Source organism: Kogia breviceps, chromosome 10, assembly GCF_026419965.1.
Source record: "Kogia breviceps isolate mKogBre1 chromosome 10, mKogBre1 haplotype 1, whole genome shotgun sequence".
NCBI classification, from domain to species: Eukaryota; Metazoa; Chordata; class Mammalia; order Artiodactyla; family Physeteridae; genus Kogia; species Kogia breviceps.
This window is the reverse complement of record NC_081319.1, coordinates 79,487,093-79,512,837: the sequence shown is the minus strand read 5'-3', so window position 1 is coordinate 79,512,837 and position 25,745 is coordinate 79,487,093. Positions and strand designations below refer to the sequence as shown.

Below are 25,745 nucleotides of genomic sequence, written 5' to 3'. Positions count from 1 at the left end.
AGTGAAACAAACAGGAAAAAACATGCTTGGAGAGAGTTTCGCTTGTTTGATGTTATGGTTCCTGTTGACATTTTTCAAACAGAAGTTTTGAAAACAAATGTGTTCCACAGTCTCCCACCTCTGAAAAGCAGTATTTACTCCTTTTCCTACAGGTGTTTTCATTCCTATGAAAACTGAGATATCTTTTTCTGAATCGGCAACTAGATTGTTACCCTTGTATCAAAACTACATTGAGGTACCACCTCACACGGGTTAGAGTGGCCATCATTAAAAAGTCTACAAGTAACAAATGCTGGAGAGGATGTGAAGAAAAGGGAACACCCGTACACTATTTAATTCAGCAAATTTTTAGTGATACTTATATATGGGATCATGTTAGGGATACGGGGGAGATAAGGAATAGAGAGAAAGACTTTGACTGCAGGAAGCTCACAGTTTATAAGGGGAATAAGAGAAGGAATCAGACAACAATAAAGCAAGAAGAACGTTCTTCCCAGAGGAGACTAGGAGATTCCAAATGGGAGGTATCCTCTGGTTGGGTGGATCAGCTAAAGTTTCATGGAAGAGGAAGCAACTGAGATTAATTTTGAAGAATGCATAGGATATCCACAAACGAAAATCAGGCTGAGATTGTGGAGAATGAATGTGTACCAGTGGGCGGATTGACTTGAGCGGGAGAAGAGCACCCAACTTAGAAACCTATTTAAAAGTCTAGACATGTTGTAATGATGGCCCAAACTAGGGAAGTGTTAGTAGAAACCGAAAGTGGAGGACAGAGAGGAGAGACATTGCTAAGATAAAACTGTCGGTGCTTAACAACTGCCATTGATCATGGGGTGAAAGAGGTGTCCAGCCCAAGAGACTGGAGGAACAGCCATGCTATTATCAGAAAGGCTAAACGTGGAAGAAGTGGCTTCATTAACACATTTGAAATAGGCTGAAATTCCAATATAGCAGGCAAAATAATTTGAAAGGAGAAAATTTGGTCTTTGCAAATAACTAGAACTACCACTGAAAAAGCTTATAACTTTCATCTTAGTCCTTCTTGGTAATTTGAATGGTATGACAAAATGGCCTTATCTTTCAAACATATTTATTTACAGATATAAATATTAGACTGGATCCTAAAACACCTAATTAGAGATGTTCTTAAAAATTTTTCTTTTTAAAATTCACAAGCATCTTTGTATGAAAGTTTCATACAATGAAACTTTCATTGTTTCAAAAGTTTCATTGATTGCATTTTAACAAAACAAATAAAACCTATGCCTTCTAACTATGTAATTGGTTTTTATTTTAGATTCAAAAACAGAGTGTTTTGATATTACTGGTGCAAGTTTTATAATCTTTTTTTTTTTTTTTGAGGTACGCGGGCCTCTCACTGTTGTGGCCTCTCCCGTTGCAGAGCACAGGCTCCGGACGCGCAGGCTCAGCGGCCATGGCTCACAGGCCCAGCCGCTCCACGGCATGTGGGATCTTCCCGGACCGGGGCACGAACCCGTGTCCCCTGCATCGGCAGGCAGACTCAACTACTGTGCCACCAGGGAAGCCCTGTAATCCATTTTTAAGATCAGCTTTGGCCAATGAAGATATTTGTGACTGCAAACTCTTACGCTCTCAATAAGAGGAACAAAAATGATATACACAGGAAAAATAGCAATTATTAGAACTGAAAAAAAAAAGCTGAATAACTGGAAAACAATTCATAGTATTTAATCACTAAAATAGACCACTGGGCATTGGGTGAAATTATTAAAAGAATAATATTGTGTCTAATATTTATCCAAGCATAAGGATGTTTTTGTGGCAATAACAGGACAATATTTACAGAAAACAATGGAAAATTTCTAGGTTAAGCGGAAATGATTTCGAAATTTGATGCTAAAATAGCCAAACACAGATTAAAAACACAGATTAAAAAAAATAATGAAACAAATGATCAGTATCTAGAATGGAAAATTGTAAAAGGGATTGTTAATCAACAGTAGTAAAATAAGAATACTTAATATATAAAATTTCTAAGAATACATATCTCAGGTCAACTGGCTTATATTAGTAATAAAAGTCTTCTTGGGGCTTCCCTGGTGGCGCAGTGGTTTAGAGTCCGCCTGCCGATGCAGGGGACGCGGGTTCGTGCCCCGGTCCGGGAAGATCCCACATGCTGCGGAGCGGCTGGGCCCGTGAGTCATGGCCGCTGAGCCTGCGCGTCCGGAGCCTGTGCTCCGCAACGGGAGAGGCCACAAAAGTGAGAGGCCCGCGTACCGCAAAAAAAAAAAAATAAAAGTCTTCTTGTATGCCTACATTTATCATACAAATTATTAAAAACTACTAGATGAAGAAATAAAGAAGTGAACATTTATAAATGTTTCATTGGCTTTTACATTCTTTGTAAAGCTAAGTTTTGGCTTTTATAAGAAGCTGAAAAAAAAACCCTTTTAATTTTAGGCATTGATTTAAAGTTTGCTGAGAACTGTGCTCAGATGAAGAAAAAACACGTTTAAGCCAGAAGAGAACTCAACATAGTTTGAATTTGTTACCAAGAGACAAGATTTCAACTTGTGGATAACAGCGGCATTCTATGAACCAATTTAAAGATTATATATGTTATTGTCTATACCTGCCCAAAGGGGGAAAATGGAAGAAACCAATATCAAATTCAGCCATGCAGCTATCCTTAAATACGTCATGGCAATGCTAACTGAATGCTGTTAAAGCAGTAAGATTTAATTTAGACAAGATGTCAGATGTATAGCAGAGTTTTAAGTTAAATAACAGAAGAGTTTCAAATAAACAGCCAACTGTGGTCTTCAGCAGAAAATTAAATTCATTTTGAACGTGAGCTTCCCACGTTATTTTGTTATTTGGAATGAACTTTGTTTATTTGGTATAAGCGTTTAAGCAAAAACTTACAAAAAGAAAAGATCAGAGTTTGGCCATTTCACTTTAAAAGGGTTACAATTATTTTTAAAGGAAAAACTGTTTTTATAAATCAAACGAAACTGCATATAGCCTGTACAAGTAAAGTGACATTCCAATAAAATATTAGAACAAGGAAGCAAAAATGTGTACATGAATATAAAGAAGATTCATGTACAAATAATCCCAAAACGTATTTCTGTAAGGATGATCTCCTGGTCTTTGTGGATCATGGCATACTCCTATTAAAGAGAGGTTTGGGCAAATGCAGCAACATAGTGCTATTTTCAGTTTTCTTTATACTATCCCAACTTTGAAAAACTTGAAAGAAAAGGCAATTTTAAAACATCATATGGATCTAAATTTCGCCTTGAGATGGTTAAAATCACAATATATGATAGAAATTTACATGATAAAAAAGGCATTTTCTATGATAATGCTAATTTATCATATGGGATTCTATTATAATATTTGAACAAAATATATAAAATTCCTGATTATTTCTCAATCTAAGCATTTCGTTAAGATATCTATTGGCAATTCTAGTTGCCTCTTCCCCTACAGAGCAAAATTTTCCAAATTTAAATCAATTTATAAAACTACCTAGAAATGATAGTGACTCAAGAAAAGTTGTGTGAGGTGACATTATTATTAACATACCAAACTCTTGATAACAACATATTTCGCAATTTTGTGGACATTAAGGCAAGAAAAATAGATTTTATGAAATAAATATATAATTGGAAAGTTACATATAATATATCTTTATTTTATGAAGCATGCAAACATCCCTGACTGGTCCAAGAGAATACCCAGAAATAGGTAATAATAACTTTCAACCATCTTTGATATTTTGCTGCTTTTTCACTCATTTAAAAACCATTGCTCAATATATATTTTAAATATTATCATCGTGATGCATATTTGTCAAGGTAGATAGTTGTTGCATTATTTCTGAACAGTTTGTCAGTGTGTTGATCAGTTTTATGTGTCAACGTGGCCAGGCTAGAGTCCACAGATATTCAATCAAATACTGATGGAGGTATTGCCCTGAGGGTATCTTGTAGCTATGATTTACATCTATAATGAGTTGACTTTAAGTAAAAGAGATTATTCTAGATAATCTGGGTGGACTTGATTCTATCAGTAGAAAAGTCTTTAGAGCAGAACTGAGTTTTCCTGAGCAAGAAGAAATTTTGCCTGTGGGCAGAGGCTTCAGCTGGTGCCCTAGTGTTCAGCCTATGCTTCCTGATCGCCTGCCCTACAGCTTCTGGGCTCACCTGCCTACCCAACTGCATAAACTAATTTTTCCAATAAATCTCCTAATATACATCTCCATGAGGATCTGTTTCAACAGTGGAATGCTGAATGATACAATTAGCTTTATTGATAATTTTTTAAATCTTGGCACACAGAGTGTGTGAGTCAACACATTTCCACTACTCAGCCCTCTAGATGGAGGAACAGGCCTACATGCATGGTACTTCTCCCCCCGAAATGTCTTCTCCAAATCTGACCTGAAATAGCTACCTTTTCTCTTTCCTTATCTTCTCTTTACTGTATCTGTTCTGTTTTGCGCATTAGTAGGATTTTGACCATTCCATTGAGAATCAAGATATCTTCTCTGACCTCCTCTGTTCTCTAGATTTACCCAGTATTCCCGCGAACCCAGATGCTGATGGTCCAGGACAAATGCTCCTCAGATGTGAGAGTTGGGCTGGGGGGGCAGCAAAACCCCTCATAAGCTAATATCTTTGACCCTTACTTGTGAATTAGGTACTCCTTAGGCTCTTATTTTTCACCCATGACCATTCAGCTTCTAATACTATTTTGCCTTCCTTGCTACCAATTCTTTTCCGGTGGCCCAAGAAGAATTCGTCCTTGTCTTTTCTTTGCTGTCAGCAGCTTCCTTTTGACACCTCCAGGACACTTGCATATGGAATTGGGTGAGGCAAGTAAAGGTTTTTGAAGCTCAAATGGCCACCCTTCCCCAGGAGTGTGGGACTCTGGTTGGTGTGGGTCCCTGTTCTCTCAGTGTCTTGCCCACACCTTCCCTTAGTTCTGGTGACTCTCCAGACACTGAATATATATATATATATTTTTGTAAAGTAGTTGTTTTGTTTTCCTCCAGTTTTACTGAAATATTGTTGACATACAGCACTGTATACATTTAAAGTGTTCAGCCTAATGATGTGACTTCCATACATCATGAAATGATGATCACAACAAGTTTAGTGAACATCCATCATCTCCTAAAGATACAAAATTAAAGAAATAGAAAAAAAATGTTTTCCTGTGAAAAGAACCCTTAGGATTTACTCTCTTAATTTTATATAATCCATACATCAGGATTAATGATATTTATCATGTTATGCATTATATCCCTAGTACTTATTTATCATATAACTGGAAGTTTGTACCTTTTGACTGTCTGCATCCAATTCCTCCCTCCCCCCTCTCCCTTCCCCTCGGTAACCACAAAGCTGATTTATTTCTCTATTTGGGTTGGGGGAAGGGGGATGCCTGGGATTTTTGTTGATATCAGGATTTGATCCAGAGTCTTTAATAATGACAAAGGATCATAAGATATAAAATATGGAAGAGTCACTGCCCGGATTTCTGCCACCTGTAACTAGGTATGTTTCATTTTGTTCCGTATGACAGTAAAAGAAAACCTCTCACGATGATAAATACAAAAGTGTGAAGAGAAATACTAGCACAGTAAGTCCCCTACATACGAACCTTCAAGTTGCAAATTTTCAAAGATGCAAACGTGCATTTCGCATGTCCAGTCACATAAGTTAGTTCACGTGTGTGGTGTACATGGTCATGTGCTTGCATCCTCTACAAGTGGTTGTGTTTTGTGTACTTTACTGTACAGTACTCTATAGAGTACCATAGTACAGAGTCTTTATTTCAAGCCCAGGATGTCCAGAAATAAGCATAAAATCAGCGATGATGTAGCTGGTACACTAAGAAGCGCCAGCTGTTGTACTGTACTACTGTACTTTTCAAGGTAATATACTGTAAGATTAAAAATGTTTTTTTGTTTGTTTTTGTTTGTTTTTTATGTATTATTTGTGCGAAAAGTATTATAAACCTATTACAGTACAGTGCTATATAGCCGATTGTGTTAGTTGGGTACCTTGGTTAACTTTGTTGGACTTAATGAACAAATTAGACTTAAGAACACGCTCTCAGAACTGAACTAGTTCATGTGTAGGGGACTTATGTATTAAAGAAAAGTGAAGCCAAAATTTTTCGAGTACAATTCAAAGTGATTAGAATTTTCTCCCCAAAATATTCATCTCCCTCCTCTATTTAGACCAGTTTCTCTCAAACATCAGAATTCAATGTTAAAATCTTTTTTATCCAAAATAATTGATTTTCTGCATAATCTTATTACTAAGATTGTACTTAATTTTTGTGCTTATTTTTCTTTGCATATGGACAATTACATAGGCTTCATGGATGGTTTCAAGAAGCCACTGGTTCATTTATTTCTTTTCTTATTTATTCAGTATTTACTATGAGAGTCAAAAAGTAACTCTATATTTTTAAAGTACAGCTAAGTGTCCATGAGTAAGTTACACAACTTCTCTGAGCTTTAGTTTCCTAGCAAAGATGGAAGGCCTCATACCCACTTTTCAGAGTTGTTAACAGAATTGAGTGAAATATCATTCAACCTAGTATAGTATCTGGTACATGATAAGTACTCAGAAAATGACAGCATTTTTTCTTGTTGCTGTTGTTATCTTGGAAATTTTGTTTTTGTTAAAAATACATTCTGCATTCCCAAATAAATGACTATGTTTTGGAGTAGAGCTTTTTTTGGTGACTTCTAAACTGCTTTATCCTCATTTCTATCCTATTTCCATCCGATATGGAAGTATGAGGGGAACAACTGAAATAATAGTAGATAGTAAATTTTTCCAAATGACAATAAAGTTGTATGCAGACTCTGGATGATTAACATTCTGAGGTTAAAATGTTTCTAAACTTAAATAGTTATGAAATTACTTAATTGCTTAGACTATGAGCTTCTTGGGTCTCTAGCCTTGGGAACAAAACCTGCTCAGAGGGAGACTGGGCTGGAATTGTCACATCTTTGGTGCTGTTGGCAGGTTTTCTCCCTAAGGTAGCTGGGAATGATTAGGAACAAACATTAAATGAAGAGGATTCTTTGTGATTCTCAGAGAGGAATCAAGAACATGTTTTTATAAATTCCAGTTGATGTGAAGAATTAAGATCTGGGAACATTGCTGTTTCTGTGAGAAGAAATGGCAGCTTATTGAGGGAGAGAGAAGAAAGTTATCCCCTGGGAATGAACTGAATCATTAGCTTTGTGGCCATTTCAACAACGATAAACCAGAGGAAGTGATTTCAACCCAGGGCTGCCCACGCCTTGGTGTGAGGGTTTAGTCCAGGGAGACCCTGATGGCAGCTTAGTTTTCCCTCCATTTCTCATTCCAGAAAGAAAAGGAGTGGGGGAGAATACCTCATGTCATTTCCTGAGATGCTCAGTATTTACAGAATACATTTTTTGTAACCTTGGCTCTAGTAAGAGTCAGTATATTCTGGAAATAGTACAGAACTCTCAAGACCTTGCTGAATTTTTCTGTGTATTTTCTATCTCCCAGCTTTGGGTTATCTGCAACCATGAAAAAGAGGCTTTCTAAGCTTTCCTAGCCATGGAGAGAAACCAGTCGTCGCTTCTCTTTATCCATCTTAAAACCCATCTGTCCTCATGCTTTTTCTTTCTCTTATTAATTTATTTATTCAATAAGTATGTGGCACAAAGAGGGGTACAGAGCTGATTAAAAGATGCAGTCAAGATGTTTACAATATAGAATAAAAGATAAGCCATGCATATGCCAGGAAGATAGGATATACATAGGTGAGGAAGAAAAATAAAATGTTGCTGTTTAAATTGATAAAAGTACAGCAGCCTTCTAAGGGAGTAGCATAAAGATGGAAGCTTATTTCAGAAGATACTTCACTTGGGTCATTTTGGAGGTGAAAGCTGAAACCCACTAGGCATTTGGAGGAGTGAGTGCAAAACAAAAGGAGAGATGAGTTACTCTGTATCTTGAGAGTGAGAAGACCTAGGAATTTATTCAGCAACAAGAGGATGGGAAAAGGGAGATGTCAGAGGCTCTGGGAAGGAAGAAGAGCCCAGACATATGAGATAGATACAGGCTCCAGGAGAACATTAACCAGGAAAATTCTGCGTGGGGTGTTGCAGAGGGACTGTAGGACAATTATTCCAGTGATCAATGTAAGTTGTTTTCTGGGTTTGGATGTAATCACCCTCCTCCTTTTCTCAGACTGTCAACAAAAAATCTGTTCCACCCAGCAGGCTTATGCTAATGAGACTCTGGGGAAATGAAGGATTTAGGGTTCAAAGGCAGGAACCAAGCGCTATGTGCTGGCAGCAAGCCATTTAGTGCTGGTTCCAGCACAGCCTCCAGCGAGGATGGCTCACCAGAACTCAACTCTCTCCCCCACCTCCTTCTTTGAGGATCCCAGAGGAATGGAGGGTGGGAAGACTGGTGGTGGATTTCCCACAGTGCATGGGACGGAAACTCCAGCCATTCCTTTTGCTATCTTATAGGAAAGGCTGAAATCATACCAAAAGATTGTGTGTTGGGAGAATCAAGTAGGTTAATATGTCAAGGGCTTGGCATATAGTAAACTCTCAGTGGGTTTGGAGTATTATTCGTTTTATTATTGTTTGAACAGCTGGGTTATGAAATCATAAATAGATAATATACAAGACCGGGAAAAGTTACTAAACGGTACAAACAATATGTGTTCTCGCATTTTAGTGATGGGAGAGATTACCTCTGGCATCATTTATCAGGGAAAAGTTTATGGAAGAGCCAGACTTCATGCTGTGCATGTGGACTTATGTGAGACTGAAGGATGACTCCACCTGAAAGCCCAGCTCATTGCAGAAAGGAAAAGACAAAGCTTGTTGGAGGGAAGGAAGGAGATTCATCTGGGTCTGGAGCCAAGGCTAATTACAGAAGAGCAGAAGTTACACTGGAAAGGCAGACTGGGCATAGACTGGGAGCATTTTGAATAGCAATACAAAGAGCAAAGTCTCTTGATAGGTAGCGTGTATATGCAACACAGATGTCATGGACAGATATTTGAGAAGGGAGTATCAAAATCACAGCACTGCTTTAAGGAAATTCATCTGACAGCAGAGTGTCAGTGGCCGGGAGGAGGGAATCCAGGAGAGCAACCACTGAGGATAATTTTTTTTTTTGTCATTCAGGCTGGAAGAGATAAATGAAAACATGAAGTGATGGCAGAGAATATGCAAAGAAAGAGACATATGGGAGCTGTCTGTCTAAATCATCATCAGCAGGTTTTGGAAACTGATTTGGGGTTGGGGAAAGGATGGGGGGGGCTGGAAAAGTAAAGATAGAAGCAAAGTTAATTATCACACCCCAGATCTGAACCTGAAGAACTAGAAGAATGGTGGTGCCAAAAGCAGGACAAGGGATGTGAGATATTTTGGGAAACGCCCTCATTTAAAGAGGAATGAAGAAAAGCCAGATTAGGAGGGAGGAAATGGGAAGTCCTAGGATAGAGACCCCAGGCGGTACAGATGCAGGGAAGATGAGAGAGGAGTTTCAAAGCTTTGTGACCCCCTAGAGGGGTGGGATAGGGAGGGTGGGAGGGAGGGAAATGCAAGAGGGAAGAGATATGGGAACATATGTATATGTATAACTGATTCACTTTGTTGTAAAGCAGAAACTAACACACCATTGTAAAACAGTTATACTCCAATAAAGATGTTAAAAAATAAATAAATAAAATAAAATAAAGAATTGATTGACATGTTAAAAGCTTCAAGTTGAGAAATAGGAGACTTGAGAAAAGCCCTTGTTAGCCTACAGTCATTGGTGACTTTAAGAGTCGGATTTAGAGAGAGGGATGAATTACTAGCACTTCAGAGAGAGGAGGAAGAGGCTGGGTGATTAACAATTTTTTTTTTTTTTGGAAGTTTCATTGAAAACGGAAGGGAAAAGATAGGATGGTAATTCAAGAGTAGGCGGAGTTAACAGAAAGTTTGTTGTTGAAATGTTTTTAGAGTAAGAGGTATGAACACCTTTTTAGGCAAAAGGATAAAAGAGCAAGTAGAAAGGGAGAGATTAATATGCTAGAAGAGGATTGTTACAAAGAACGTGTGAGAGGTCAGCTCTCAAGAGCTCTGGGTCCTGTACATCCTTGTCAAGCAGCTATGAGGATCCAGTTGTATTTTTCAATGGGAATATCTCTTCACTAACGTTTTGTGGCCTTCCCCATCAGTCACAGAGACAGCAGGGAGGATTGGTAGGTGCCCCAGGACCAGGAGTGGCCAGTGGCACAGTGGAACATCAAGCGGGAGAGATATAGGGAAGGTTGACAAAGAGAGTATTTAAATAGCTTTGCAGGGCATCTGGTTTAATAGGAAGGTAGTTGTAGCTTGAATAGTTGGAAGCTAAGGAAGGAGGTGTAGAAGAGCTGGGCCTCTCAATGAAGGCAGATGTCCCATGAAAGTGAGGAAGAGGCGGTAAAGGGTGTGCTCCCCACCAAAAATATTCAAACTTAGAATCATGTATTTTCAAATTGGAGCAGTTCCTGATGGTCACTTTGTGGCAGAACATGGCAATTCACCTAAGTGAGATGCAGGTCATTGGCATGGAGGAGATCAAGGAGGTGAGAGACCAGGGTCTTGAATGTGAGGATGCAGAAATCCCAGAGAACGGTTGCAGAGGAAAGAGTCAAGGCTTGAGCTAGATGTCAGCGATCAAGGAACAGTGGAAGAGCAAGTGGTGATGAGTAAGTACGAGGGGGATGGAGGGGAACAGGGAGGGGGAAGGATTTGTGCCCAGGGGCATGGGGTGGAGCAGGTGTGATGACCAGGATTCGACACCCAGGGAGATTGAAAGGGAACTGGGGGCAGAAGCCCCTGAGAAGGGAGAAGGCTTTAAACCCAGACCCAGACCCACATTGTGTGTGCTGATGGGGCATGGAAATGCCTCAGGGTAACAATCTAGGGTGCAGAGCCCCAGGAAGCCCTGCATCACCAGGGGCTGTAACATCATCACAGTAATATCTCCTGGATGATGAGTGATTTCCCACTCACATCTTTAAAGAGACATGGTCTCTGTTTATTCACTTTTACATCGGAGATGTTGACTAGCAAGGATGGAGGTGAGTCTGAGACTCACTTACCTCTCATTCCTTACCAGGTAGGAAACTCAGAGTTTAGAGAAATTTAGGACACATCTCACAAACCCACAGCTTCTTCCTTTGCACATCTCCCCCCAATTTTCTTCAACCCACACTAGTTTGTTGCTAAAACTCCATCGACCAAACCAACCAAACAAACGAAACAGGATTTATGCTCAGAAGCAAAATGCCTAAGTTTAGTTTTTAAAAACAAGTTTCTCTTTACATCATCCAGATAAAATGGTTGCTCTTTCAAACTTCCTAAGATACATACATTTTGGGGTTTTTTTTTTTTTTTTTTTTCAGTACGCGGGCCTCCCACTGCTGTGGTCTCTCCCGTTGCGGGGCACAGGCTCCAGACGCGCAGGCTCAGCAGCCATGGCTCACGGGCCCAGCCGCTCCGCGGCACGTGGGATCTTCCCGGACCGGGGCACGAACCCACGTCCCCTGAATCGGCAGGCGGACTCGCAACCACTGCGCCACCAGGGAAGTCCGATACATTTTTAAAGTAGTTGTCTTTGGGAAATTTTTACATGTATTCGTGCAGGTTTTACAGGTTCTCTTGTGAACTACATCAAAGAGCAGGTGGTAGACAATGCTGAGGTGTCAGTAAACATGCAGGTGACTGTGTACCTGAAGGGGGCCCTGAGGACCCTCAAGGTTTTGTTTCACGTGGAAGAAGTGAGAGAATCTGAGATCTAGCCAAGGATAGTACTGCAATTCCATCAAGGATTGGAGGTAATTGTCATTTTCCCAGAGTTCTTTTCCCGTAATTTTTTTCTACCACAGTTGCAGGTGGAGGATGTGAAAAGAATGCATCTAGTCTATGACTCAACAAGTCTCTATTTTTTTAAATAATATTTTAGTGACTTTTCTTTTTTCTTTTTATAAAGACAAACTATAGAGAAAAACCAGCATCTGTATTACATGCCAAACAGAATTAAACTATTAATATTTTGTGATTTTTCTTTTTTTTAATACCAAAGACATAGAATAAAATGCAAAATCTTATATCGTCTGCTTAGTCCTATTCCATACCTTCTTTTTCCTGGATTGTATAGTTCATTTTTTCCATTATATATCATTGTGTATATATATTTTTGAAGCTGGCTTTTTTCATTCTGGCCTTTTTTTTTTTCACTTAAAAAAAATATCTATCCATGTTGGCACATATAGATCTAGTTCACTATTACTATAATAATACTAAACTATTTTATCCATTTCCCTACTGACACACATATAGGTTTCTTCAGATTCTAACTATTAATAATAATAATGAAATTGAACACTCTTGTATTTTCTCCTTGTATATATAGGCAAGCATTTCTCTCAGATATATAGTAGTATATATCCAGAATTTTGAACTCTCCTAGATACGCAAAATTGCTCTTGCAAGTGATTTAAGGAACACGCACTCAGCGGTGTGAGTTCCTAATTGCCCCCCCAAACAGCTGTGTATGAGAATTCCTAGTTCCCAAAATACTTGGACTTAGCTCTCCCTCCTTCCTCCCTCCCTCCCTCCCTTTCTCTCTCTCTCCTTCTTTCTTTCTGCCTTAATTTTTCCTAACACCTTAATTTTCCAGAGAAGCATATGACAGTGGTTTTACCTAAGGTGAACATTTATTTTCCAAGAACAATCCTACTGATGTTTCTTGCGTATGTTGTCTCCTTGACAGGGTTGATACTATGAAACACACCTTTCCTCTTTATCTCTCAGTGACACAATGAAAGTCATAGAACTCCTTAGTAGTCGCCTCTCAGTGCTCCGTCTTCAATGATAAATGTGATATTAGTATTTGGCAAAGAGAAAAAAAGGCTAATGGAACATGACTAATTTCACCTCCAATGTAGGTGGAGCCAAAGCTGGCAGTACTGACTCTCTTTTCAGGAGACAGTTCCAGCTTGTGCGGAAAGAGCCCCATGTTTGCAGGAAGTGATCTTTGAGCATCTAGCAGACATACTTGTTCTGTTACTTACCATAACTGTTCATACTTCTCACCATGACTCCCAAATGAGGAACCATTCTTCTCAGGAAAACATCCAAACTTCCACACTGAGCTCTTAGGTAAGTTTTTTTTTTTTTTTTTTTCCCCTCAAAATAATGGAATCAATGACAAATTAATTTCAAAGTGAGGGCTTCCCTGGTAGCGCAGTGGTTGAGAGTCCGCCTGCCGATGCAGGGGACACGGGTTCGTGCCCCGGTCCGGGAGGATCCCACATGCCGTGGAGCGGCTGCGCCCGTGAGCCGTGGCCGCTGAGCCTGCGCGTCCGGAGCTTGTGCTCCGCAACGGGAGAGGCCACAACAGTGAGAGGCCCGCGTACCACAAAAAAAAAAAAAAAAAAATTTCAAAGTGAAAAACAAAACAAAACATAAAAGCCCTTATGTTGACCTGCTTATCTGGATCCAAGAGCATTAAGGAGCAGATTGGATTGATTGACCAGAACATTCCTTAGAGATAAATCACTTTACATCTTTGTTATTAAAAAATGTATTTTGCAAGTCACATCAATTAAAAACACAACAAATACCCAAATTAAAGAAAAACCAAACCACACAAATATATTGATAGTAAGATATTTCTGGATGGCTGTCTATGTGGTTACAGATTCTGAAAATAACATTTTAAAGAATTATCAAACACCCGAAATGTGTGCCCTTTGTTTATCAAGGTCCTCTTTCCTCCAAGCTACTAGTTTCAATGAGTCCAGCTTTGGCACTTTTTCCTTACCTGGTAAATCCACACCCAGTTACATTTTGTAACATCCCACTTTGGGCTTTGCCTATACTTCTTCCCTTCTGGAAACTCTGTACACTCTTAATTGTTCAGCTGAGGCAGTTTATCTATTTACTTTGGTAATCAACATGCTTCATTCTTTCCCTGAGGGAAAAGAGTTTCGCTACAGCAAACTCCTAACATGACTTCCTGTATTCACTGATTGTCACCTGACTTCTGTTAAAAGATCATTATCAAAAAGTGAAATCCTCACTTTCATACAAATATAAAATGAGCATGTGACAAAGTTTTTATTTAACTCATCTATTAATGAAGGGATGGTAAGACGTTAAAGCTCATTCAGAGACAGATCTCAAGAGCAGACATATTGGTGCAGGTAAATCAGGAATGCTGAACCGAATTGGCTCATAGATGCAAAACTGACTCATAGCCTATAGAGCATTAAAATGCCATGTTTGGGATAGTCATTTCTACAATGTAAAAATCAACGGTATCTCTAGTGGAGAAAGGTAATTTGTGTTTCTATGGACAAGAATCATCTGCATTTTTATCAGTTTCTACATCTTTCAGAATTATACAATGGCCAACATAATCAAAGGTATAGACCTCTATAGATTCAGCGCCTCACAAAGGGTCTACAGACGATACTCAACATCCTGTTGACAGGACACCCAGTCATCTTTTTCCACTTTAACGTCTTTCACTATGTTTCTCGACTAGTCCATCTTCAGTGGAAGTAATGCCTATTAAGTAGGAACAAAATTGAGACTCCATGAAGAAAATTTAAACCGTTGGTTTAAGGAATATCTTTGCTTTATTATAGATCTCTGCATATACTAAATTACAATTAACTGCACAAACCTAGATATTCAGAATAACACACTTTTACCGTATCTTTATAGATGTTAGATGATGCATCTCCACTACTACAAGCTTGTGCTCCAATCCGACAGCCTCAGCTGAGGCCTCTCAGTTAAACACAGCCCTTATACATACATGAAGGGACCTTCTGGTTCATAGGAACTATGAGAAATGACCAGAATACACGAATACAGGCTCGGAAATTCTAGCAGGAACATTGTCACAAAGTATTTACAACCGTGAAAAGAAAACGAATTCAGTGACTTTCAAAATGTTTCCAAATCCAAGCAAAACACAGAAGCTAATGTCTGTGTCCTCACAGGAGCTCTGTGGCACAACCCTCGACCCCCTTCTGCATTTTGGGTTTTAGAAAACACCAGTGTGATTTATCGGGGAGCACAGGAAAGGCACTGGGGAGTTATGGAGGGAACAAGGAGTTTCTAGATCCTTCTGCATGAAACGGTGACCTGGAGAGTCACCCCCTCCATCCCTCTGTACCTCTACCCCACAGTTTTCCAGCCTTTGCTGGACCCTGTGTTTCTTCCCACCTCTCCATCTTTACCTGTCTTCCCTTCCCTCCTCCTACATTCCTCCCCCCTCTTTCCCTCTTTCCTTTCCTCTCTCCCGTTTGGCATCCCCCCGCCACCTTCTCACCTCCAAACACTCCCCATTTTCCTTCACTCTTTCTTTTAACTTCAGTCCTCCATCCTCTTGGCATGTCCAGAGCTTCAGTTTCTGAATAGAGGTCATTTTCTACTCATAATACAGCCCCTGTAAGAACCGGGACGGACAGCACATGACAAACTGTGGTGTTTTAATAATGGCCCTGCCATATTGCCTGTGAAATCGCTCCACTTTGTCTGCCAGAGTGTACACTGTAAAACCATAACAACAATCTTATGTTTTCCTCTGAGTCATATGTTTTCCCTTTTTCAAAAAGTGGAGAGCTGTAATTAATAGTGCTTTTCCTGCTAATGCTCACCTTACACAAATAACACCCTCGTGGGTCCTAGGTCTAGGGGTGTAATGCTGAAATAGACGCCGTCTATGACTTTATGGAATTTATAGCCCAGCAGGAGGCATGGACAAGTAACAGACTTTCACCACTTCGAGTTATGTGTGTTCCGGGAGAGATAAGCATGGTTGGCTACGGAAGAACACAGAAGGTGCCCAGGAATCAGAAAAGGACTTTCTAGAAGATGTGAGATTCAAAGGATTAGGGGTTGGTAGAGGGCATCCTTCAGAGAGCGATTTCCGGGAGAGGATAGAGGTGGAGATGGAGAGAAGGAAAAGGGCGGTGAGGAGAGAGAGGGGGAGGTGGGCTTTGAGGTCAGGTGCAAGAGGATAGCCGGTGCTGGTCCTGAAGGGGCTGTGAGCCATGCTCAAGCATTTGGCCTTTATCCTTAGGCTACTGGAAGAGTTTAAGCATATGATAATTTCATGAAGACAGCAACTGAGAGGTTGCTCTGACTTCAGGGAAGAGAATGGATGGGTGTGAGGGTTGGACCAAAAAGCACCGAGGAGACCAGTGGTGGGATTTTAACCTAGGGATGTGTTTGTGGTCTGTGCCCACTCACACCCACAACCCAGCTTTCCCCCCACTTTGTACCAGTTTCTGAGTACACTGCTCTTCAAAGGCTGACTGTCACCCCTCAGAACAAGGTGGCAATAGTCCAGGCCTCTTGATAACACAGCTTGTTAAAACCAACACGGCCACAGGTCCAGCCTTCTTCCTATTGGAATCAAGCAGGACCCTATGGGGCCATCCCAGGGCGGACCCCTCCCCCATGTCCTCTGCTTTACCTCCTCTCTGAAGTACCCAGGTAATTGTATTTCATGCATATTTCCTGAGGTTTTCAGATGCTAAAAACAACCACCAGATGGAAGAAATTAACTACTTGATGGTCATGAGCATGTAGCCCCCAGGACCTTCTGGCACTTAAGGGTCCATAATGTTCACCCCGTGACACCAGCCCATCACAGAATTGTGCAAGCTGATCACATACCCTGGGACCCCACCCCCTCCTCTGGCCTTTAAAAATGCTTTGCTGAAACCCTTCGGGGAATGTGGGGTTTGGGGGACATAAGCCCCTCGTTCTTCTCGCATGGCCCTGCAAAAAAACCTTTCCCTTCTCCAAACTCCGAGGTTTCGGTTTGTTTGGCCTCACTGTGTGTCGGGCACACAACTTGCGTTCGGTGACACATTGGCAGGACGGGCTTCACAGATGTACCACCTACAGAAGCCACAAACAGCCCTGTGCTCTGAAGGGCCCGCACTTGGTTTAAGGTTCTCCTGTCATCTAGAAATCCTTAATTTCTGAAGGAGTGACCTCACATTTTCATTCTGCACTGAGCCCCACCAATTATGTAGCAGGGAGTCCTGCTTCTAGCAATCTATGGATGTTTGCTTTCAGAGAATTCTTTAAACCCTAGGGTAAAATGGTCCGAGAACTTGAGGAAGTGTTCCAGAATTAGACACAGACTGTCAGCGTTTCCAGAGACAGAGCTGAGAGTCTTTGCCTCGGCTGGCAAGCAGACCCTTCTCAGGCCTGTTCTGGCCTGCCTCTTACCAACGGCTCTGCAGCACTGCATCTGGAGTGTGGCCAGAAAATTCTTCAGCTTGGTGGAAGAGGATGAGGACATGCTTGACTTTTGCAGAGTTAAACACTTGGAGAAACTTCAGGAAGAAAGCACTTGGTACAAGGTAAAGCTAGCTGGCCCATCAGCCCCCTGCCTGCTGCCCTCTGCTAATTCTCATTTCCACCATTCTTAGCATGTTTATTCTTTTCTTGCCAGTGGTCAAAGGACACATTTAAATGTCTTATTTCCTCTGGGGAGCCTGGAGAGAGGCAACAGGCACCTACTACAGGAAATCATGCGGAGAGGATCTCTTATTTAATACGGTTCCCAGATTACTTCCCTTCCCCCAGCCTCCACCCCCCACCTCCAGCCACACAGAGTCACCCAGTTTCTTCCTGCAGCAGAGACTAGACGGCAGTTCACCTCTGCTCCCTGAGGTCCCCGTAAGCCCAGAAGCTGAAGTCTGGTCTTGGGCAACCCCACCCTCTCCGCGGCTGTGATTGGCCCTTCAGTTTCACCTCCCCAAAGAGGTTCTTGGGAAGCTCTCCAGTACAGGGTTAAATTTCAGGAGGCTGCAAAGCACAGACGAGAAAGGTAGGTTCCTGCACGCTTTTCTTTTGCCTTGTACTGTGAACCAAGCTGTTCTGAAGTGTGTGTCCATATCGCTTTTCCAGTTGGTTGCATGTTTTCAACCTCTGTGTCTGGTTGAGGTCTATTCATTTACAGGATGTGGGGAAAAAGAGTGAGAGGGGAGATGGCTCTTGGGGGTTTTGCTTTTGTACATCTTTGGATACAGAATGCCACCCAGAATAGTACCTAGAACACGAAGCTGATTCTTCTTTTCTTTGGAGGGAAATCCCATTAGAAGTTGCATTTTGGGGGCTTCGGTATGTGAGAAAAAAGTTTACCACCTGCCTGTCCTTTTCAACAATGTAGACCCTTCCCTTGATTTTTTTTTTTTTTTTTTTTTTTACTCCTTTCTGAGTTTTTCCTTTCAGTTAAAGATGACTTAGAGCTAATAGGGTATTTTCTGACAGGAATATAAATAGGTGTTTCTAATTTTGGGTACCTATGAGTTATAAGAAATGAACAAGCACTGTGTTCAGGATCAGGTGGACTGCCATGTTATTTTCCAGAATTTGCTATGAAACAATTGTTCTTCCTGAAGCTTCCTGAAACTAGATGCAAGTGTCTCTCAAGTGACGGCTGAGAAGGCTGATTTTATTTGCTCTGTTGTGATAATTGTCTGCAGGGATGCTGCTCCCCTTAGCTGGCTGCTTTTTCAGTCATTAGTGGGGCTAGATATGACGTGTCCACTGAGACCCAGAGGGGGGTCTAGACTTATTCAAATAACACTACATGCTTCTTTGCCTTTTTTTTTTTTTTGCCTCTTATGCTTTCATTGTTTCATCTTTGTCCTCACAAGCAACCTTTCCTCTGGGAGAAATATTTCATAGCGACTTCATAGAACTCCAGTCTACACCTGTTTATTTGAACATTGACTGTTCTTTCCTAACTTTATTGAGTTCAGATGCTCAAAATTTCTTGCCACTTCTGTATTTTACCTCAGCAGAGTCTCCCTCCATTCCGTCCTCCATACCCTGCTACAGGGTTCTTGGGAAAATACAATTCTCTTAATGTCACTCTCTTCAGTGAGGTATTTCCATTGCACCCCATTACTTACAGCCTTGCTTCCTAAAGGGTAGTCCAGGGACCAGCTCCATCAGGCGTCATTGGGCAGCTTGTTCGAGATGCAGGTTCTCTGCCTGCTCCCCAGATTTACTGAATCTGCATTTTAACCAGGTCCCTGGGTGATTCACATGCATTAAAGTTTGTGAAGCCCCAACTTAAGGAAGGTAGACAAGACCTTCAAGGTCTGGTCCTTATCATCTGGCCAGCCTTACCTCTCACCCTCTGACTTTCCAGCTGTACCCAATACCTTCCATTTCCCCACTATGAGAGATGCCTACCTATGTCTGTGTGTGCTGTTCTCTCTGTCCCCGATAACTTCATTCATCTTCTCCACCCAACTACCCACGGCAGCCTCATTGTTCCTCCCCCCTCCCCCCATCCAGTCCACCTTAAACTAAACGCCCATCAAGTCTGCGATTTTATGGCAACTTAGCGAGGCGCTTCTGCCATAGCCCTTAGTACATTAAATGATCGTTGCTAGGTTTATTATTTTCATCCTTGAGGAGTTACTGGAGATTGACTTCTGAATCCATAGCACTTGAACCAATGCCAGGTACATAGCCTGTGCTCAGTGTTTCTGAATTCATGAATGAATGAATGGATGAACAAATGAATGGATACATTGTCTGAAGAGGCCCAAATCATCCCCAGATTGAGGTCTATAGTTTGAAGTCTTCCAAGGAGATTCCCACTCTCCATAATATTCTTCCACACTCTCCTTTATGAGACTTGCTGGATTCATTGTTTTCACCAAGTATTTTGAGTACCTACCCTGTGCCATACCTTTTCGAATCTATTTCTTTATGTCGCTGTGAATAGTCTCTCCCGGGAGGCGTTTCTCTATCAGTGCCCCTCATTCGCCACCACTCCAAGTCAGAGGCTGACTCATTTTTCAGCAAATAGGTACTGAACACCTTTCCCATACCAGTTACTGTGCTACCTGCTACAAATACGATGACCAACGACACAAATGCGAGCCCTGCCTCCATGCAGCTCCCCATAGAGAAGATGTGCCTTTTATCATCCTCTGTCTTGCTTTTCCTTATAAAGTCTGAAGGGAAACTGAAAGCCTTATCTTTAAGCAAAGCTGGCACATCCAAGTAAAGACAGCAGGAGCTTGAAGGCAGAGTGATTTAATAGAAAGGAAGTTGGGCTGTGTTTCAGCACCTTGATTTAGTCCAGCACCTGCAATTCCGTAGCCAGGTGACCCTGGGTGGGTCCACATCCATTTGCTGGACCTGGATTTTCTCAAGTGGTGAACAAGATGGAGAATTAGAAGGAAAAGAGGCCCCTGCCTTCATGAGTGTACAGAGAAGATAGTATCCAGGGAGCCTCCGCACTCACTTCTGTCATGTTACGTGATGATTTGAAGGGCAGGGCTCTGTCGTTCTCTTGGTCAAACTGGCAAAGAGGAGATCTTAAGGGAGACATTTCCTGACTATGCCCATGGGCTCAGCTATGACATTAATGTTGTCCTTTGGCACCTACCATCAAACACTATGTGGCAATGGCTTCCAGGGAGCAGCGCCCTGCAGCTTAGAGGAATCCACTTGGTATTCATTGTTGGGGGGAGAGCTGGTTTGAAGGAGGGCAGCTGAGGAAGAAGGCAGTGTCATCCTCAGGCAGTCTCTGCTTTGGAAAGCAGTCAGGAGAAGAGAAGGAAGTAGCTCCACCAAGTCGTGCAGGAAAAATCTGGAAACTTATAGACATAGAGCAAAGAAGGGATCCCTGACCCCCACTGTGGCATGGTTGTAAGGACTCCCTTTCTGAATACATTTGGGTTCTTTCTAATTTGTGTTCCTCTCACCTAGAATCAGAGGTGGGGGGGGCAGGCATAGTATCCTTGGGCCCCGAGCTTTGCACCCCCATGGGGTGCATGCACAGCTGGGAGGAAACAGATACTTTCTGTTTGTTCTCCAGATACAACCACCAGGCTTAGGCTGCAGCAAACTCTTAGGCACTCTCAAGGGTTCACCCTTTCCCTGTCTGAGCCTTCTCTTCCTGCTTCATCATTGCGTGAAGCTTCCGAACGAAATGCCTTCCAAACCTTCTGAGTTCCTTCTTGCTTCCTGTTCCTCGTGTATCTCTTTGCCTCCAAATTTCCTGCACACCCACCTTGTGTATAGTTGCCTCCCAGCAGGCAGTGTTTTCTGATGGCCATTTCCTAACTCCTCAAGTTAACATTCATCTCTATCAGTAAGCACACCTTGTAGCAACAAAAAAAAAGAGGCTCACCTGCATGGGAGGTTTCTAATGACCTACTGCAGATCTCGGGATGTATCTGAGATCAACCTTGCCTGTACCTGACCAACATTTGTTTTTTTGTCAGAGGCATGGCGTGGGCTAGAAAGCGGTAGACCCACTTTTGTATCCTCCATCTGCCATCTCCTGCAATAAGTGGTTGTATCTCATCAAGTCTTAGACTTGTTTCTGAAAAACGGCAGATGATATTTACCAAGCAAGGTTGTAAAGAAGATTAATTAGCTCAAGTACCTGGTATGTTGCCTCAAAAAATACATCTGATCTGAAAATAGGAGGCTGAAATAGATAGATCTGAGAAAACAGATCTGAAAAAAGGAGGCTGACCAAGATGGTGAAAATGAGAAAATTGTCATGTGCAGAATAGCTGAAAGAACCAGAGGACATTTGAAGTAAGAAGTAAGTCTTGCAGCCCACAAAGGTTGCCTTCAAATATTTAAATATTGCTCGAGGTGGGAAAAGGGGTCAACAGAGGATGGATCCGTGGCAATTATAGGGTAACAGTTCCTAGCTCAATGTACGGAAGGATTTACCCACCACTTGAATTGTCTAAAACTGGGTGAGCTGCCTTGTGGCGGGGTGAACACCCTGTCCTGGGCAGTGTTCCAGCACCTTGGAAGACCATGGCCAGGGTGTTCCCAAAGGGAAGCCCGCACTGGGTGGAGCCTGGGTGATGACCTCGAGTCCTTCCCACTCAAAGCTACCAAGAGTCTCGGGATGTCGGGGTTCCAGCCCAAGCCACCAACCAAATAAAAGTCTGCAGAAAAAAAAGCATCAGACTACAGAGTGGTCGGGGCTGGCTTTTGACTAGCTAGCCCTACCCATCAGCTGAGATGCTTTCTAAATAGGGTCTTTGCAGCAACAGTGAAAAGGTTGGATTTCCGGGAAAAAGCAAAAAAGAAACGAGAACAATGAGATGGGAAAAGTTCACTCCAAACCGCTCTTCTTGGGTTACTCTTTAACTAGCTCGTGGGTTACTTCCTGTGCTGCAAGCACATTCCTATCTGATGGAAAATTGCCACATTTTGGTACATTTTCAGCCAAACTGGGATCAAGCAAGTTAACAGCAAGACTCGGAGCTTTGTCCCTGATTTTTGCTCTATGTGTAAAATGAAAACACGACGGTATGTCTATGTATTCTTTGCCATCCCGAAATCTATTTTTAAAAAGTGCGAAATAAATGGTTCTACCATCCTCTAAATGACGGGGACTGTGAATGTGGTAATAACAGCCTGTCTGCCAGCTAAGGACTCGGAGGCTTTTACAAAAGGGATGATTTAGCTTAGGGGGAGAGGGGCCTGCACACATCACTCACTGCTCCAGGTCCCCTCGGAGACTTTGCTAAAGGGGGAGAGGGGCCTGCACACATCACTCACTGCTCCAGGTCCCCTCGGAGACTTTGCTAATACTTCGTCCTTCCAGGACTCAGAAGAACTTTCTGGTCTTGCAGTTTTGGACCCTCACATCTTTTCTGCAGTTGCTTGGGCAGCATCTCCACGTGCTTTTCATTTCTTCCATCTTTGTTTTGAAATCTCGGGGAAAAGAAGCTGCCGCTCTTTCAGTAGAAGTGGATGTCAGCAAATGCTGCATTTTGTCAAATTGAAACAAAACTACAATATATTTTATTCTCCAGGTTTGCCCAGGCTCACTTTCTTGAAAACAAAATTTTTAAAAATCCCTTGAAATATAATCAACTATGCAGTACAAAATCACAGAAACCGGTGCAGACCCGCATGTTTATTTTTAGATGCAGGTCCAGCACGGCAAAGCAGCGGTCTAATGTCCAAACTAAGGCCCTGGGAATTTCCTCTAACAAGGCTGCGCTTCCGCGCATTGTCACAGTACAAAGGGCAGCAGGGGGCCTGAGTGCAAGGCTCCGGGTAACCCTGCCCCCATGAAATCTGGAACTTATCGTTCCCTCGGTCTACATGGTCCTCGGTGCTGGGGTCACCATGCAGGTCGTCCGGCAGCTCTGGGCACATGCAAATGAGTTGACGTGTATGATTATCTCATCTAAAAATATCTCAGAGATCAGTAATGGCATTTCGGAAATAAAGTTTCAGCTTTCTATTTGTAGTTGAGGATCTACTCAACCCTCACCCTTATCGTGAAGTGGATTCAGGTCTAGCCCAGAAACGGGGTTGTCATGCTAAGATCCTGGGTTAGATTGCAATTAATAAAGGGGTTTTAAAGCATATTATAGTTTTGAAAAAGCATAGATGCATGTACACACAGCACCAACACACACACACACACAGAGGAGAAAAGACACCTGAGTCACCTAGATCTTCCCTATTCTCCTAGACCAGTTTCTGATCCTTGATTTATTTATCTACAAAATGGATGCAATAAACCTCACATCCTATTAGTTTTGGGAGAAAAAAGGTGCAATATTACAAATAAACTGACCCAAACTAGAATTTTGCTCAAAGTTTTGCATTTTGGCCTTAATATGCTTTGAACTCCTTCCAAGAAATTTTTGTAAGAATATTTGCCATCAAGTCTCCAGGGGGTTTTGTTGTTGTTTGGGGGGTTTGCTGTTTTGTTTTGGTTTTGGTTAGGTTTGTTTTTTTTTTTCCTCCTTGTAGAGGAGGAAGCCTAATTTGTTACTTAATGGACGTAACTTACTAGGAGAGGTTTCATGCCTTTGTCAAGCGCTCCCCATTCCTGGAAAGGTCACTGCACTATATGAGTCAAGGTTGCAATGCTCAGGCTTGCGCCTCGGGGTTACTATGGAAGAGGAAAGGTGGGTCTCAGGTCTGCACACAGTGGTCCATACCCACCCTGTGTGGGGTCTACCATCTGCATCCCAGCAGCCCGCTATGAGGATGGGGCCCCTGCACAATCAGAGACCCCAGGGATCAGGGGACTTGTACATAGAAACGCCATCCCTGAGCCTGGACAAGATGGTCGGGCTTTGCCAGCAGGTGGATGGCCAGGCCCCCTCTGGGGTCTGCCGATGCAGGAAAAGCTGTTCTAGCCCTTTGGTGAAAAATGCGCAAATGTTAGTAAAAAAAAAACACCTTTATGGATTGTTTTGTTTGCAAGTGTTTATTATCAGACACCCCTCAGGGGTTCACAGGGCAGGTCACGTGGGGCCTGGGAATTTCCTTCCACAAAGGCTGTGCTTCCTCTCTTTGTTACTCCTCAAAGGACAGTGGAAGCACTGCTCCAGATCCTTACTTAACCCTTTCTCCTGTCTGCCTGCCACACTGCAGACAAATCCTGCTGCCAGGCTTTGAAGGAGCAGAAAGATTTCAGACTTGGGTTGTGTGTGGGCACCCACAAGTGCATATGCAGAACAGGCGCTGTGTGTGTGTGTCTGTGTGTGTGTGTTGGTGGAGAAGATAGGCAATAAAGCATAAAATTTACTTTTTTTTTTTTTTTAAAAGCTCTCATTCAATATCACAGTATACACACAGTCATTGTTCAGACCAGGTAAAATTTCTGCTTTATTTATCATAATAGACTTTTGTACTAAAAACGCTGACACAATTTCAGTTCCCTGTCCCCAGGGTGGGATCCCTCTAGAATGATACTTGCTCTTTCCCTTTGGAGTCGGGCTAAAGCAGGGGCACGATGAGTAGAAAGATCTTTCATGAACCAAGTTCTTTATGGAGCACATGCTACGTACCTGAGCTCCACCAGGAACCGAGGGAAAGTAGAAATTCTGCCGGCAAGATAGTGCAAGCACATCTGAATTTTTATACCTAAATCCAGACACACACACTCATGCGTTGTACGGGAGAGCACAAAACAGCCAGGGAACAGTGTGATCTAAGTCCAGAAATATCAGAAGAGGCACCTGAGCCCTCGTGCTGCTGGAGACGCTAATGATTCCCAGATACATTTCCCCACCCACGCATGGGACACACACACACACACACACACACACGTAAGCACGTGCACACACACCTCACTCTCGGGAGACAGCTTTGCCATCTCAGAGGAAATCGCCTCCCACCACCAGCTCCACGAAAGTACCTCCTCCCACACCCATCTCTTCCTCCTCCTTTCCTGCCTCCAGGGAAGAGACGGCCCTTCCCTGCATCCAAAGCTCGGCTCTCACCGCCTCCCACCCTCCCAGTGGCCTCACTACACTCCCCTCTGATTGGCTTTTTACACTGTCATTTAAATCTGCTTAAGACCTCCTCATGGCAAAACAACCTTTGCCGACCATGCAGTTACTCTTCCATCTTCCTTTCCTCCGCACCAGGAAATGCATGAAAGAACTGCTGATGACATCCTCGTGTCAGCATCAGCCATTCACCCAGGAAACCATTCTGTTCTGTCTCCTCATCTGCCCAACCTGCCGGGGCACCTTAGTTGCACCTTGGCACCTTAGTCTTGCCAAGACTCTCACTTCATCGTCTACAGCATGGGACCTCATGGACTACCACCTTCTCTGCTCTTGTCCTGTCTTCTGGAATTCCACAGTCTCCTGGCTTCCCAACTACTACTCAGTTTTCTTTG

General features: G+C 42.3%; 1 protein-coding gene across 14 annotated transcripts in view; it reads left to right on the top strand.

The window, feature by feature from the left end:
• Positions 1 to 17,277: 17,277 nt before the first annotated feature.
• ADGRF5 (adhesion G protein-coupled receptor F5) overlaps positions 17,278 to 25,745 on the top strand; it is a 111,727-nt gene continuing 103,259 nt past the window's right edge. For 4 of the 14 annotated variants that reach the window (XM_059076533.2, XM_067006367.1, XM_067006354.1 and 1 more), the window contains exon 1: positions 17,707 to 17,915. Coding sequence is in view for 7 of the 14 variants with exons in the window: in XM_067006360.1 (XP_066862461.1) it covers positions 17,383 to 17,445 (63 nt within the window). In the remaining 7 variants the exon portion in view is untranslated. Of the gene's footprint in view, positions 17,446 to 17,537; positions 17,916 to 25,745 lie in introns of those variants that run through there. The other 10 variants (XM_067006359.1, XM_067006347.1, XM_067006363.1 and 7 more) reach the window with 9 other exon arrangements.